At 54.4% G+C, this 12,520-nt stretch overlaps 1 protein-coding gene across 3 annotated transcripts in view; it reads right to left on the reverse strand.

The window, feature by feature from the left end:
- Positions 1-1,162: 1,162 nt before the first annotated feature.
- The window catches only part of NECTIN2 (nectin cell adhesion molecule 2), a 28,456-nt gene continuing 17,098 nt past the window's right edge, over positions 1,163-12,520 (reverse strand). Inside the window, exons 5-9 of one of the 3 annotated variants that reach the window (XM_059904032.1) lie at positions 11,689-11,837; positions 5,121-5,274; positions 3,164-3,227; positions 2,931-3,017; positions 1,163-2,268 (exon numbers count right to left, since the gene is read on the reverse strand). In XM_059904032.1, the coding sequence (XP_059760015.1) occupies positions 2,005-2,268; positions 2,931-3,017; positions 3,164-3,227; positions 5,121-5,274; positions 11,689-11,837 (718 nt within the window). In that variant the 3' untranslated portion in view covers positions 1,163-2,004. Of the gene's footprint in view, positions 2,269-2,930; positions 3,018-3,163; positions 3,228-5,120; positions 5,275-7,333; positions 8,018-11,688; positions 11,838-12,520 lie in introns of those variants that run through there. The other 2 variants (XM_059904034.1, XM_059904033.1) reach the window with 2 other exon arrangements.

The following is a 12,520-nucleotide window of genomic DNA, read 5'->3' on the forward strand; positions in this document are numbered from 1 at the left end:
GGGAGAATTCTAACCCGTTATGTGAACGCTGTCCTGCTTCTTGTTACCCACAATGCCCCTTACCCATTTAACTGGACGGTTGCCGTAGACCCACCCCTTTCGTTACCCATCATGCCTTTTGGCTCTCTCTCCCCCCAACCCTTGCCCCAGTCACTGTGTCGTCCATCTTTGGCCCATTCATTCCTGTCCCATTACCCAGCATGCCTTCTGCTCCATTCATTTCACCTTGGTTGCCTGTACTACCTTTAGCCCATTTATGCCCGTTCATTTCCCTAATTCTTTTAGCTAATTCTTTTTTTTTAATACAATTTTCAATTTCTTTTTTTTTTTTAATTTATTTATTTATTTATTTATTTATTTATGGCTGTGTTGGGTCTTCGTTTCTGTGCGAGGGCTTTCTCCAGTTGCGGCAAGCGGGGGCCACTCTTCATCGCGGTGCGCGGGCCTCTCACTGTCGCGGCCTCTCTTGTTGCGGAGCACAGGCTCCAGACACGCAGGCTCAGTAATTGTGGCTCACGGGCTTAGTTGCTCCGCGGCATGTGGGATCTTCCCAGACCAGGGCTCGAACCCGTGTCCCCTGCATTGGCAGGCAGATTCTCAACCACTGCGCCACCAGGGAAGCCCTTTTAGCTAATTCTTAATTGACCATAAGGTTTTGGGTCCATTGCCCATCATGCCTGCGGCCCCTATTTCTCCATTATTCATCCCTCTGCCCCTGGCTCATTCTTTCAGACCTATTACCCATCACGCCCTGAGCTCCTATTACAGCATTATTCATAATTTTGCCTTTGGCCTATTCTTATTGCCATTTATTCATTACGCCCGAGCCCCTCATACTTAATTACTGCTATTTCTACTTTGTTCTGTTTATTTCGGTCCATTACCCATTAGACTGCTGTTGCAGATTCCTTTTCGTTAATCACAATGCCGTGGACTCCTCCCCACTCCTTCCATCACCCATCACTATGTTTTTGGCTATGCATTTTTGCTCATTATCCCCTCAATTATCTTTTTCACATCTTTGGCCCTTTTCTTAATGTCTGTAACCCATCTTGACTTCTAGTCTACTGATTCCCTCAAGCCCTGGACCCCCTATTCATTACTCATTTTGTTCCACCCCCATCCCCTTCACAGCCCACAGTAAACACGAGTTGAGACCTGGTCAAAGTACAAACTCATTTTGTAGGAAATACTGTATTACAAAACAATATCACATCCCCTACCCCTGACCCAGGTGATCCACTCTCCACCCCCCACCCAGGTGGGTGGGTCCAACCCCACTGGGCAGGAGTAAAAGGACTCAGTAGTCTTCAAAGCAACAGCAAATTCTCCGAAGGCTGGGGTCAGCAAGGCCCACTCTGCATGAAGCTCACCCCATGTAGCCCTGAGTTGGGGCATAATTCTCTGTACACAGGAATTGGGGTAGTGGGAGCTCAGGGAAGGGTCTGTACCCTGAGACTCCTGCCTGCAGGAGGGAGGAGATGGGCAAGTTCTGCTTTGGGCTGGGGAATCCCCTCCCTCCCACCACTGGGGGACAGGGTGGGGACTGGGCGAGTGGGGCTCTGCCACCTGGAGGGCTCAGGTCTGAGCAACAGGATGCCCCCATCACCCACCCAAGCAGAGCTGTTAGGAGTGACGGCCTGAGGTCCGCTCAGAGGTCTGGGGTCTTCTTTGGGATTTGGGGGGAGTCTGGAGATGGTGGGACATGAGAGGTATAATCTAAGGTCACAGTCTGAGGACCCCTTGGGTAAGAGGTTGTGCAGAAACCTACCTTCTCCAGCCCCTCCTAAGATAAGGTTATCAGTTTTCCATTGTCATGGCCCATTTCTCTGAGTCAGAGATCATGGATTAGACGTCACAGTGGAGCCACCAAGATAGAAGTCACAGATGAGATGCATGTGTGTTAACTGACAGTGGCCAAGCGAGAGATCAGGGGGCCCTAGATCCCTGGCAGAAAGTTGAGGGATCAAAAAATGAGAGGTGAGAGGCCAGGACCATGGCGGCTTACACATACATGGCCCGAGACATGACAAAGCCTTTGCCCTGGTAGGACTCAGAGGGGCTGGAGTAGGACAGGGAATCGTAGATGGGGTTGATCTTGTCCAGATAGTCTTCCTCCTCCTCATCATCCTCTAGATCCAGGGAAACCCTCTCCAGAGCAGGCGGCCCTGGAGGCACCAGCATGGGGGACCCCAGGTTCGTGGCCCCCAGGAGCAGGGGCCCTGACCGTTCTTCCAAGGTGGGAAGCTCATGGTATCGAGGCATTTCCTGGGGATGGGGAGGGAATGAACCCAAGGTCACCTCTTGAACATGACACAGAATCCCACTCTGCTCCTTGACCCTCAAATCCTGATCACCATCTCCCCATGCCAACCAGACCTGACCTCACACTATGTCACCCCTTGTCACCTGGGTTGATATTGAACTGGGACAATCATACAGCTGGTCCCTAACTCAAAGCCCAGAGCATGGACTCTACCCTGTTAATCCTGAGCCTCTCCTTTTCTTTTGATCACTGACCCCAAGTCTTTCCCCATGAGCCTTTGACTTCAATCTTGACCTAAGCTTAAGCTCTAAATAGCCCCTTGAAAATTGACTTGTCTCAAACTCAACATCCAACCTCTGATCTCCAGGAGGCCACTGAGGGCAGTGACTGTCTGTCTTGTCCCAGCTCCAGGTACAGTGTCTGGCAAATGGAGATACTCAACCAGTCTTCTTTGATGGGATGACTTAAAACTCTCACCCCATGTCCTTGGACTTTTACAACCATGACCTCCCCCACTGAATCCTAAATGTATCTCAGAGCTCTAAGGTCTGACCAGAGATACAGCTCTGAACTTGAGTTGTAACCTTTAGTCCTTGACCTCTTATGTAAGGAGGCCCTTAAACTCAGATCCCAAACCCACCCTTGTCCTCTCCCGAGCTCCTACCTGCTCAGCGCACGAGACACTAGCATCAAAGTAGGGGGTCTTGAGTGGGCTGTGCTCCGAGGCCCCCAGGGTGAAGAGCTGGGAGGGCTGCGATGCGACAGAGAGGGACAGGTCAGGATCACCCCCCCTCCCAGACAGCCTCTCCCCACCAGTCCCCCCTCCCAGCCCCGGCCTCAGTGGCAAAAGTGGTGTGGGGATGTGGGGGCAGCCTGGGCTCCAGGGGAAGTGCTCACCATCTCCGGCTCCTCCAGCTTTGCCTTTGGAGTCGGCGGCTTGTATGAGGGAGGCCCCTCTAGGCTGTGGGGTAGGAGGTAGGTCAGGTGAAGGCTAAGCCCTGAGAAGCCCTCTACCCTAGGGCCACTGCACAGTTCTTTCCTCTGTCTGATCTCTCTTTCCATCACCCACCTCCCCTTACCCAGCTGACTCCTACTCATCCCATGAATTTCTCTTCTTCCAGCAAGCCCTCCTGACTCTCCAGGAGGATCCAGAACTCCTGTTATATGATCATATCTACCTATACGTCCCTCACAGGGCACTTACTGAGTTTGTATTTGAAATATTATTTCTGATCTCATTCAACGACTGTACCCCACTGTGAGCAACGTGAGGGAAAAAAAATGAGATCTGTGTTGTCAACATGGTGTTCCCAGAACACACTATGAGGAATATCAGGAAATATTTGTTAGAAGAGGGAATGAAAAAAATGAATGAAATGCTTTCCTGCCCCCCAAACTATGTTAAATTCCCTCATTCTACACACCCTCAGACCAGAGCATCCTATATATATAATAATGATGGAGGCTTACTATGCCTTCAATCCCCAGCTCAGATGTCCCTGCCTCCAGGAAGCCCTCCCTGATCTTTCAGGCTGAGTCAGGTGCCCCCTCTAACCTCTCCCAGCTCCCTCAGCTTCCCTAGCCCATCCCTGGCTATGCTGGACTGTCACTGTCTGGGAACAGGTCTGTCTCCTTGAGACTGTGAACCCTGGGAGGCCAGGGCCAGGGCCATCTCAGACACCACTGGGTCTCATGGGCTTAGAAGAAGAGATCAACAGCACGTTGTTGGTTTGCATTGACTAGGTGATTAAGACAGTGGTTCACAAACTTTCTTGTGCATCTTAGGGAGTTTGTTATAAATACAGATGCCAAGCCCTTCTTGTAAAAGTTCTGATTCAATAGGTTTGGTGTAAGCCCAGGAAGGTGCATTTTTAACAAGTGTTCCTCCTCAAACACACTGGGTCATATTATTTCAGAACCATTTTGCCCCCAAAACGCTTTCTTGCTGGATGAATGTCAGCAAGTGATTTCAGCTCTCTGAACCTGTTTCCTCTTTGAGAAAATGGGTACCCTTAGCTCCATCTGAAAATTTAGGTTTCCATGATATTATATGTTTATGTGTGTGGACGTCTTTTATTTATTTTTTAAATTTTTTTATTTTTTTGGACATCTTTTAAGTGTTTGTCTCATCGTTGTGTTCCTAGCTTTCAGGGTCTTGCCCCAAGTGGGTACTTCCTGAATACCTATTGAACGAATGAATGAATGGATGGATGTGAGGCTTCATTGAGATCACACATGTAACATACATCTCGTCAAGCCTGGCACATAAGTGTTCTACAAAGAGAAGTGGGGCTAGTTTCCCCCAATATCTAGGCTCCTCTTTTCTCATAGTAATAGAGATTTTGGCTGGGTACGTGGCCACCAGAATAAAGACTACGTTTCCCAGCTTCCTTTGCAGCTGAGGCAGCCATGTGACTAGGCCACTGGGAAATGGGAAATGAGAAGAAGTGATGGGTTCCCTTACAGGGCTGCCGACTGCCCTCTATTTCCATTTCCCTTTCCCACTGACAGGAATGGGGTCATTGAGGCCAGGATGGCCATGTCTGGTTGTCATGTCCATAGACAACAATAAAAGAGGGGGGAGCCATCTTGGAATGTGAATGAAGGTCACACGCTAGGGAAGGTGGAGCAAAAAGATAGCAGGAGCCTGGGCTCTGATGACGTCACAGAGCAGAACTGTCATAGCCATGATTTCTAGGAGACAGAGATAAACTCTCCTCTCCACCCCATTTAAGTCACGGTCATTTTGGGTCACTCAGCCATTGCTGATGACTTTCTCCCAGCCTCCTCCCCAACTCTGTGTGTCCAGTTCTGGGACCCCTCCCTCATCCACTTCTTAGGGCCCATCACTCACTCCTCCTCCTCCTCTGCCCCCTGCAGCCTCTGCTCCTTCCGCTGCTGTCGGCAGATGAGGATGCCTGTGGCGGCCACAGCAGTCGCAATGATGGCAGCGATGATGCCGCCAATGATGCCACCTGTGGCCCCTGCGCCTGCTGTGTTGGGTGTCTCTGCAAGAAGAGGGACAGCGTGAGGGAGTCTCCAGGAGGAAGCCACAGTGCCTGATTCCCAGCCCCACCTCCCAAGTCACCGCCCACCTGCCTACCTCTTTTCCCAAGGGCAGAGGACATTCTTTTTATTCACTTAATCCTTACCGATCATTTGTTGTGTGATAGAGTGGTGAACAAAACATACAAAACAAAAGTCCCAGTCACATTGGACTAATGTTTTGTTGGGCAGGGAGGACACCAGTAGAGAAATATACACAATAGCTAATATGCCAGGTGATAGTAAGTGATAGAGGATAATAGTGTATAGTAGGGTAGGTGATAAGTGACAGAGCAGGGGCCCTCAAGGGCAGTCAGAGAGAGCCTTACTGTGAGGTGACATTTGAGCAAAGACCTGAAGGAGCTGTAGGGGGTGAACCATGAGAATATGAGAGCGTTCCAGGCAGAGCGAACAGCCAGCGCAAAGGTCCTGGGGAGGAAGCCTCAAGTTGTTTTTAAAGACAGCAAGGAGGCCACGTGGCCAGAGCAGAATGATGATGCGAGAGTGTGCAGCTAAGGGAAGGGAGGTGATGAGGAATGGAGCGAAAAGGCAAAAAATTGGGGGGCGGGGTGTGATTCTGGATTTGGGATCAGACCCCCTCATTCGTTACATAGAATGAAGTCATCCTAGGCAGAGGATCATAGCTCCTGTAACCTAACAGGAAAAGGGGTGGAGAGAAGCCCATGACCCCCTGGGCCTCTCCTTTGTAACACTTCCCACTTCCTGAATCGTTTTTGGACCAATTACCTGTTTACTTGCCAATTTCCACACTGCACGCTCCAAGGGGTGGGGTCTGGCACACAGTTGGTGTTTTTCTAGACATGTAAGGAGGGGCCCAGCAGGGACACTCAGGGACCTACTGTCTGCCAGATCAGCCAATTTCCCGCCCCTGCCCTCCTGGCACTACCCTCCCATTGTGGGAGGAGGTGGGGGCGGGGGGGGGGGGCCCTCGACAGGGTGGTACAGACAGTAAACAACTAAGGGAAATAACATGTGTGCCAAAGCCCCATCCACAGGCTTCCCCCTTCCATCAACCCCGCTACACAGATGCAGAGAGAAAGCTGCCGGTGGGAATGCTGCCTGGATCCCCGGACTATCCGATTTCCACAGCTTCCTGTTACATAGCCTGGCATCCTCTGGAGGGCTTCAGAGCGTGGGGGAATATCAGAGGAACTGCTGCTCGGTCTACACACGCTCACCCTAAAATTGCTGCTATTCCCGTGGTTGACTGCACATCCGGGAGGGCAGGGCGAGCTCTGCCCGAGTCACCGCGGTGTCCCCGCACCGTGAGTGGAAGGCAATGCAGGTGGAAGAAACGGGCTCACCAAGCCCCTCCCCATGCCTCCACCGCAGTCCCCAGCCCGGGTTTGGGAGATTTTCTAATGGTTGGGGGGAGTGAGAAGGATACAGAGCTGCAGCCCCTCCCTCTGAATCACTGAAAATCCCCTTGGGCACAGCCTGGGGACAAGGCAACACAAAGGAGGTACGAAAGGCCACGGCCGGCCGTGTCTTCCAGAGGTGGGACTTTCCTGGTTTCTCAGCAACCCCACCTGCCCCATCCCCTCAGGGCCCCGAGAATGAAGGGGCAGTCCTCCCTCCCAGTATCCTCAGCAAGCTCTGGGAGGTCGGGTCTGAGCTGCCCTCAGAGGATCAGATCACAGCACCTCCCCACCTTCAAGGGCCCATAAGTCCAGGATCCCAGCCCCGCTCTCCCGGGGAGCTCAGTTCTCCCGCCAGTCTGGCCACTCCACCCAGGAAGGCAGCCTCTGTCCTGGAACTCCCGAGTCCAAGCACCAGCCTCTAAGCCCAGTTCCTAGTCCCACTGGCCTTAGGTGTCTCGGGCATCCAATGTGTCCTTCAAGGACCCAAGTGACCAGAGCCCACCCCCGCCGGCCCCCAACCCCAGCCTCACCAAGTCTAGCCTCCACCAGGCTCCCAGTCTCCAGGGCCCACCCCTGGGACCAGGCAGTCCCTGTCCCACCCCCCAAGGAGGGGGTCCGATGTATTACAAGACACCCCCAATGTTTTCCTCCAAGGTGTTTATTAACTCCTGAGTGTCATGGGGCCAGAGCAGGCTGGAGCCCAAATCGAGTCTCTGGGAGGGAGGGTGCTGTGGGTCCCCATTCCCGAGCTCCCCGGGGTGGGGGGTCCCCCTGCCCCATGCAGCCCTGGAGACAGAAGTCCAGTGTGTGACATTCCACCTCCCTCCACATCCCAGGAAAGGAAGTGGGAGGTAGCTTTGAACTCCAGTGTCGTCCGGACAAACAAGTTCAACCAGTCTGGGACCCTTGGCTGTCTGCCTGTCTTGGGGTCACACATAAACTGCCCGCCGGGAGATGAGGGAGCCGTCCAGCTGGGACTCCATGTCGTCCTCGAGTGCCGGGGGCCGAGGCAACATGAGGTCTTTCTCTGCCTTGTCCTCCTCTTCCTCCTCGTCCTCCTCGTCTTTGCCCTCTGGCTGCGGGGGACCAGGGGCAGTTGGCGTCCAGAAGACGGGACCCCCATTCCCAAACACCTGAGTTTTCGGATCGTAGGACCCTCCTCCGCTGCCGTCTCCTCCTCCTCCTGGACTCTTCCTCCTTCTCCTCACCCTCAGCAGGATGAAGGCCAAGGACCCCCCAGCCAGAAGCAGCAGCACCAGCAGTATCCCCCCACCAGCCCCCCATACCACTGGACCCACGTCTCGGGGCGAGGCCCGGGGGGTGTCTGAGGAGAGAGAAGAAGGGGTGAGAGAGAAAGGGAGACACGAGGTCAAGAGGATACATCTGGGAGTGGGGAGGGGGGGACCCAGGACACAGCAGGGCAGTGATGGGAACTAGGGAGGTGACTCAACTTGGGCAGAAGAAGGTGGAGGGAAGGGAGAGCCCGTTCCCTCTTCGCTACAGGCTGGGCGCTTTGTATGTGGAGGGGTTGCCAATGGGTGGCCCCCAGATGGATCTCCTTACACCTGCACAGCGTCTCCCCCAGATTAAACTTGTTAACAAAATAGAAAACCAACCAACCAACCAACAAAAAACCAAAATTAAACTTGCTAGCTAACATTTAAAGCACTAGGCCATTTCACCACAAATTCCAGATTTCTTTTAGAGGGAAAAAACAAATCAGATCCCAGGGACTTCCCTGGCGGTCCAGTGGTTAAGACACCGCGCTTCCACTGCAGGGGGCGTGGCTTCAATCCCTGGTGGGGGAACTAAGATCCTGCATGCCATAACGCACGGCCAAAAAATTAAAAAAAAAAAAAAAAATCAGATCTGGCAACACTAAACTTTCATCTCCTCCACCTGGTGATGGGCTGTGGCTGAGTCAGGCTGGTGACTCTGAAGGGGACAGAGTTCCACACCTGGCCACCTCGGTCACTCGCCAGGACCCTGTAGGCACCTGAGTTTGAGACCCCCTCCCAGAAGCTCAGAGGTCAGCGTCACGGAATGTTGGGGCTGATCCAGCCAGGAAGAGGCAGCCTAGATTTGAGCGTGAGACTGTCTGATTCCAAAGCTCTTTGCACTTGAGAGAAAGGGGATTGAGAAGGGCGAGGGGCCTCCTGGTAATTCCTCCCCCGGGAGCGGGAGCAGCTGGGAGCACGTGTCCCCATTGTGGCAAGTGGGGCTCCTGAAGCCCACAGTCCCGGTTTCCTCTCCCAGCAGGGGCTGAGCTTGCAGGAGGGGAGGGGTCTGGGGGAGGATGGGGGCTGGGGTCGGGCGGAGAAGGAAGCCAGGGAGCCCTAAGCGGGGAGGAGTGAGGATGAGGGAGGGGGCGTCCGGGCCCCACAACAGGGATAGACATGGATGCAACTGGCATCTTATCAGACCCCCCCCCCGCTTCCCCCACCCCTGCATGCAGGGTGTGATTGGGAGAGACCGGGGTGGGGGGGGATGGGGAGGGTCCACTTACACCTGACCCTTCCCTCCCCGCGCCTCTGCACACCAGAGGGGCTGCGACCCAGGCATCTGTTTCTGAATGTTTTCCAAAAGTGGGGGGTCACGACCTAGCGGGCTGTCAGATCAGTCTGGTGACTCACAAGCAGCAGTAAAACAAAATAGAACAGAAAAAGTTTACCTCAAGTATGAAGGGTAAGTAGTATTTTGTGACACTTTTTAGGGGGAATATATTCCTATACCTGTACCCTGGAGATGGGAAAGATTTCTTTCAGTGAAGTCTGGAGACCAGTTTTCGCACGTGTCGGAACGTGTGTCTGTGTTACTGGAGATGATAATTTGGAGATGGTGGGTGAACATGTTCCTGTCTGTGGTTCAGAAATTCTCTGAAGCAATGTCTAGCCTGTGGCCTTGCCTGTGTTTTCGCTGGCGTGAACCCCAAACCGAGCGTGAGAGCGTGTGCTGGTCTGTGTGCACATGGGAACGTGAGGTGTCTCTGAGACCCTCTGACGTGACCCTGCCAAGAGCCGTGAGTGAATCTCCTCTCTGGGCAAGGCCACCTGTTGGCACACTCACTGCCCGTGATGATTTCTAGGGTGCTCAGAGGGTGTCCCCACGTTTGTTGGCGTCCATCCGTAGGTGCAAGTCTTTGCAATGAAGCTTTTGACTGTCTGCGGGTCTGTGGTTACCACTGGGAGAGTCTCTGGGGGTGTGATTCTGTGTGCATTACCCGCAGCCCCCAAGCGCCCAGGTTCCTGATGGGGCTCTGAGTATGTGTGTTTCACTTGGTGAATATCACCCAAGGCTGAAATCTGAACCCAGTGTGTTCGCTTTGGTGTTTCCAGTGGTGGATATCCCTGGGGTTTCTGGGTGTTTCGGGGGGGGGTGTCCATGCTCTCGTGGCTCTGTCTTCCTCCGATGGCCCTCAAGTGTGATCCCGCCTGTGTTCTGCAGGCTCCACCCCACAGAGGTGCCTACTGACCCAGTGCTGGTGGGGAGACCAGTTTCTCCGGTGAGTATCTGGGATAGAGGTTCAGGGGGTGTATTTCCAGTTGGGCACCTCGCTGGGTGGGTGGAGCTGACCCTCGTCTGGCTGTTCCTTTGAGGGCAGGGACTGAGACTGGGTCACAATTGTATTCCCCACATTGAGGAGAATGCCTGGCCAAGAGGAAACCTCAGCAAATACTTGTCAGATGATGGTTTGTTGAAAGAGAATCTCCACAATGGGGTTTTTGGAGTTTCCGAGGGTGTGCACTTGAGAACGTCTTCGAGTTACCTTCTCAGCATCTGTGTGTGAGCGATGATATTTCCGCGCGTGGAATTGTTGCTGCCCGCGGTTCTTTTTGCTTCTAGCATGTCTGCGTGATGGTGTCTGCCTCCAGGTGTGTGTGTTTGTGCACCTGAGCGTGTCAGATGCGCTGAAGGCGGGCCAACAGTCTCTCTGGGTGTGTGGTCTGTGACACTGTTTCTGAGTAGCTACATCATATCTCCCCGGCGAGTGTCTGAATTCCTCAAGAGGGATCCGTTTTCATTTGGGTGTCTTTCCAGGTGTGTGTGTGTGTTATGATCATCTCAGTATGGGGGCCTGCTTCCGTCTGTCTCCAGGTGTGGGTGTGTCTGTCTTCACACCGATGCCTATGAGTTTGTCTTTGGTTGTGTTTCTGAGGGGGCTCTCCTCCCACCCCCTGAGGCCCCCTGCCTCCCTCTAAGCCTCCCGGGCTACAGCTGCGATTGCGACCCCACTTCCATCAGCCCGAACCTGGGCTTTATTCTTGGCTTTATTTTTTTCCTCTCCAGCTACGTGTCTTGGGTCCTATCTGTGTTTTTGAGTTCCCATCGTGGAGACTCAGAGAACTTCTGACCCACAGACACATCAGCCACCATTTCCAAAATACCACCTCCAGGGAATTCCCTGGCAGTCCAGTGGTTAGGACTCCACACTTTCATTGCCGTGGGTTCGATCCCTGGTCGGGGAACTAAGATCCCGCAAGCCGAGTGGTAGGCCATAAAAAAACAAAAAACAAAGCAAAGCAAAACAAATCCAAAATACCATCTCTAGAAACACAAACATCCCAACACACACTCAAACTGGTTTCTGGGTCATACTGACCAGCCCTCACTGTAAGAAGTCCATTGTTTCCGAGTGTTTGTCTAGCTGCCCTCACGTGACTGTTTGTTGTGCAATTCTGTGGGCGTGTCTCACTGGCTGGAGGCCAGGCCAATGTCCCTGGATCTCTCCCTGAAGACCCTTCCCAGGCCTCTGCTTTCTAGGAAGACCCCAGCACAGGTCTCAACGTCCTAACTCCTCTGTCAGCGCCTACCCTGTCACCCCAATCAGATCCCACCTGGGGGCAAGCCACACCGGCCCCCTCCCATCATTGAGGCGGGTCTGAATTCTCCCCAGGTCGGCGGCGCAGCCTCCCCCAGTGCAGCCCCAGAACCCAGGAGGGAGGAACACTTGGGGAGCAGACCCAGTCGTACACACCATCCCCAAGACCCGCTTACCTCGAACTAGGACCACCTGCTCGGCGTGGCCCGTGCCCACGGCGTTGGTGACGGTGCAGATGAAGGTGGTGTTGAAGAGCCGGTCCACCGAGTGGACGATCAGCTTGGGGCCCTGGGCTACTGCTGAGGCTGGGAAGACGCCTGAAGTCCTGGGGGATTTGAGGGGTCACATGAGAAGGACAGCATGGTCCATGGGGAGTACAGGTCTGACAGCGCTCAGGAGCCAGGCTCTACGGACCTGAAACTTACTCCTTAACACCCCAAACTGCGAGCTCCCTCCTTCTGGAGGACTCACGGTTTTGGGTCGCCGGTGCTCCTCTCACGACACAGTAGTCTGGGCCCCCTGCCCCTCCTCCCTCAGCCCCAGGATCCAGGCCCCCTGCCCCTCCTCCCTCAGCCCCAGGATCCAGGCCCCCGGCCCCTCCTCCCTCAGACCCAGGATCCAGGCCCCCAGCTCCTCCTCCCTCAGACCCAGGATCCAGACCCCCGGCCCCTCCTCCCTCAGCCCCAGGATCCAGACACCCGGCCCCTCCTCCCTCAGACCCAGGATCCAGACACCCGGCCCCTCCCACCTCAGACCCAGGATCCAGGCCCCCGGCCCCTCCCACCTCAGACCCAGGATCCAGGCCCCCGGCCCCTCCCACCTCAGACCCAGGATCCAGGCCCCCGGCCCCTCCCCCCTCAGACCCAGGATCGAGACCCCCGGCCCCTCCCCCCTCAGACCCAGGATCGAGACCCCCGGCCCCTCCCCCCCTCAGACCCAGGATCGAGACTCCCGGCCCCTCCCCCCTCAGACCCAGGATCGAGACCCCCGGCCCCTCCCCCCTCAGCC

Source organism: Balaenoptera ricei, chromosome 19 (assembly GCF_028023285.1).
Source record: "Balaenoptera ricei isolate mBalRic1 chromosome 19, mBalRic1.hap2, whole genome shotgun sequence".
Classification (NCBI taxonomy): Eukaryota; Metazoa; Chordata; class Mammalia; order Artiodactyla; family Balaenopteridae; genus Balaenoptera; species Balaenoptera ricei.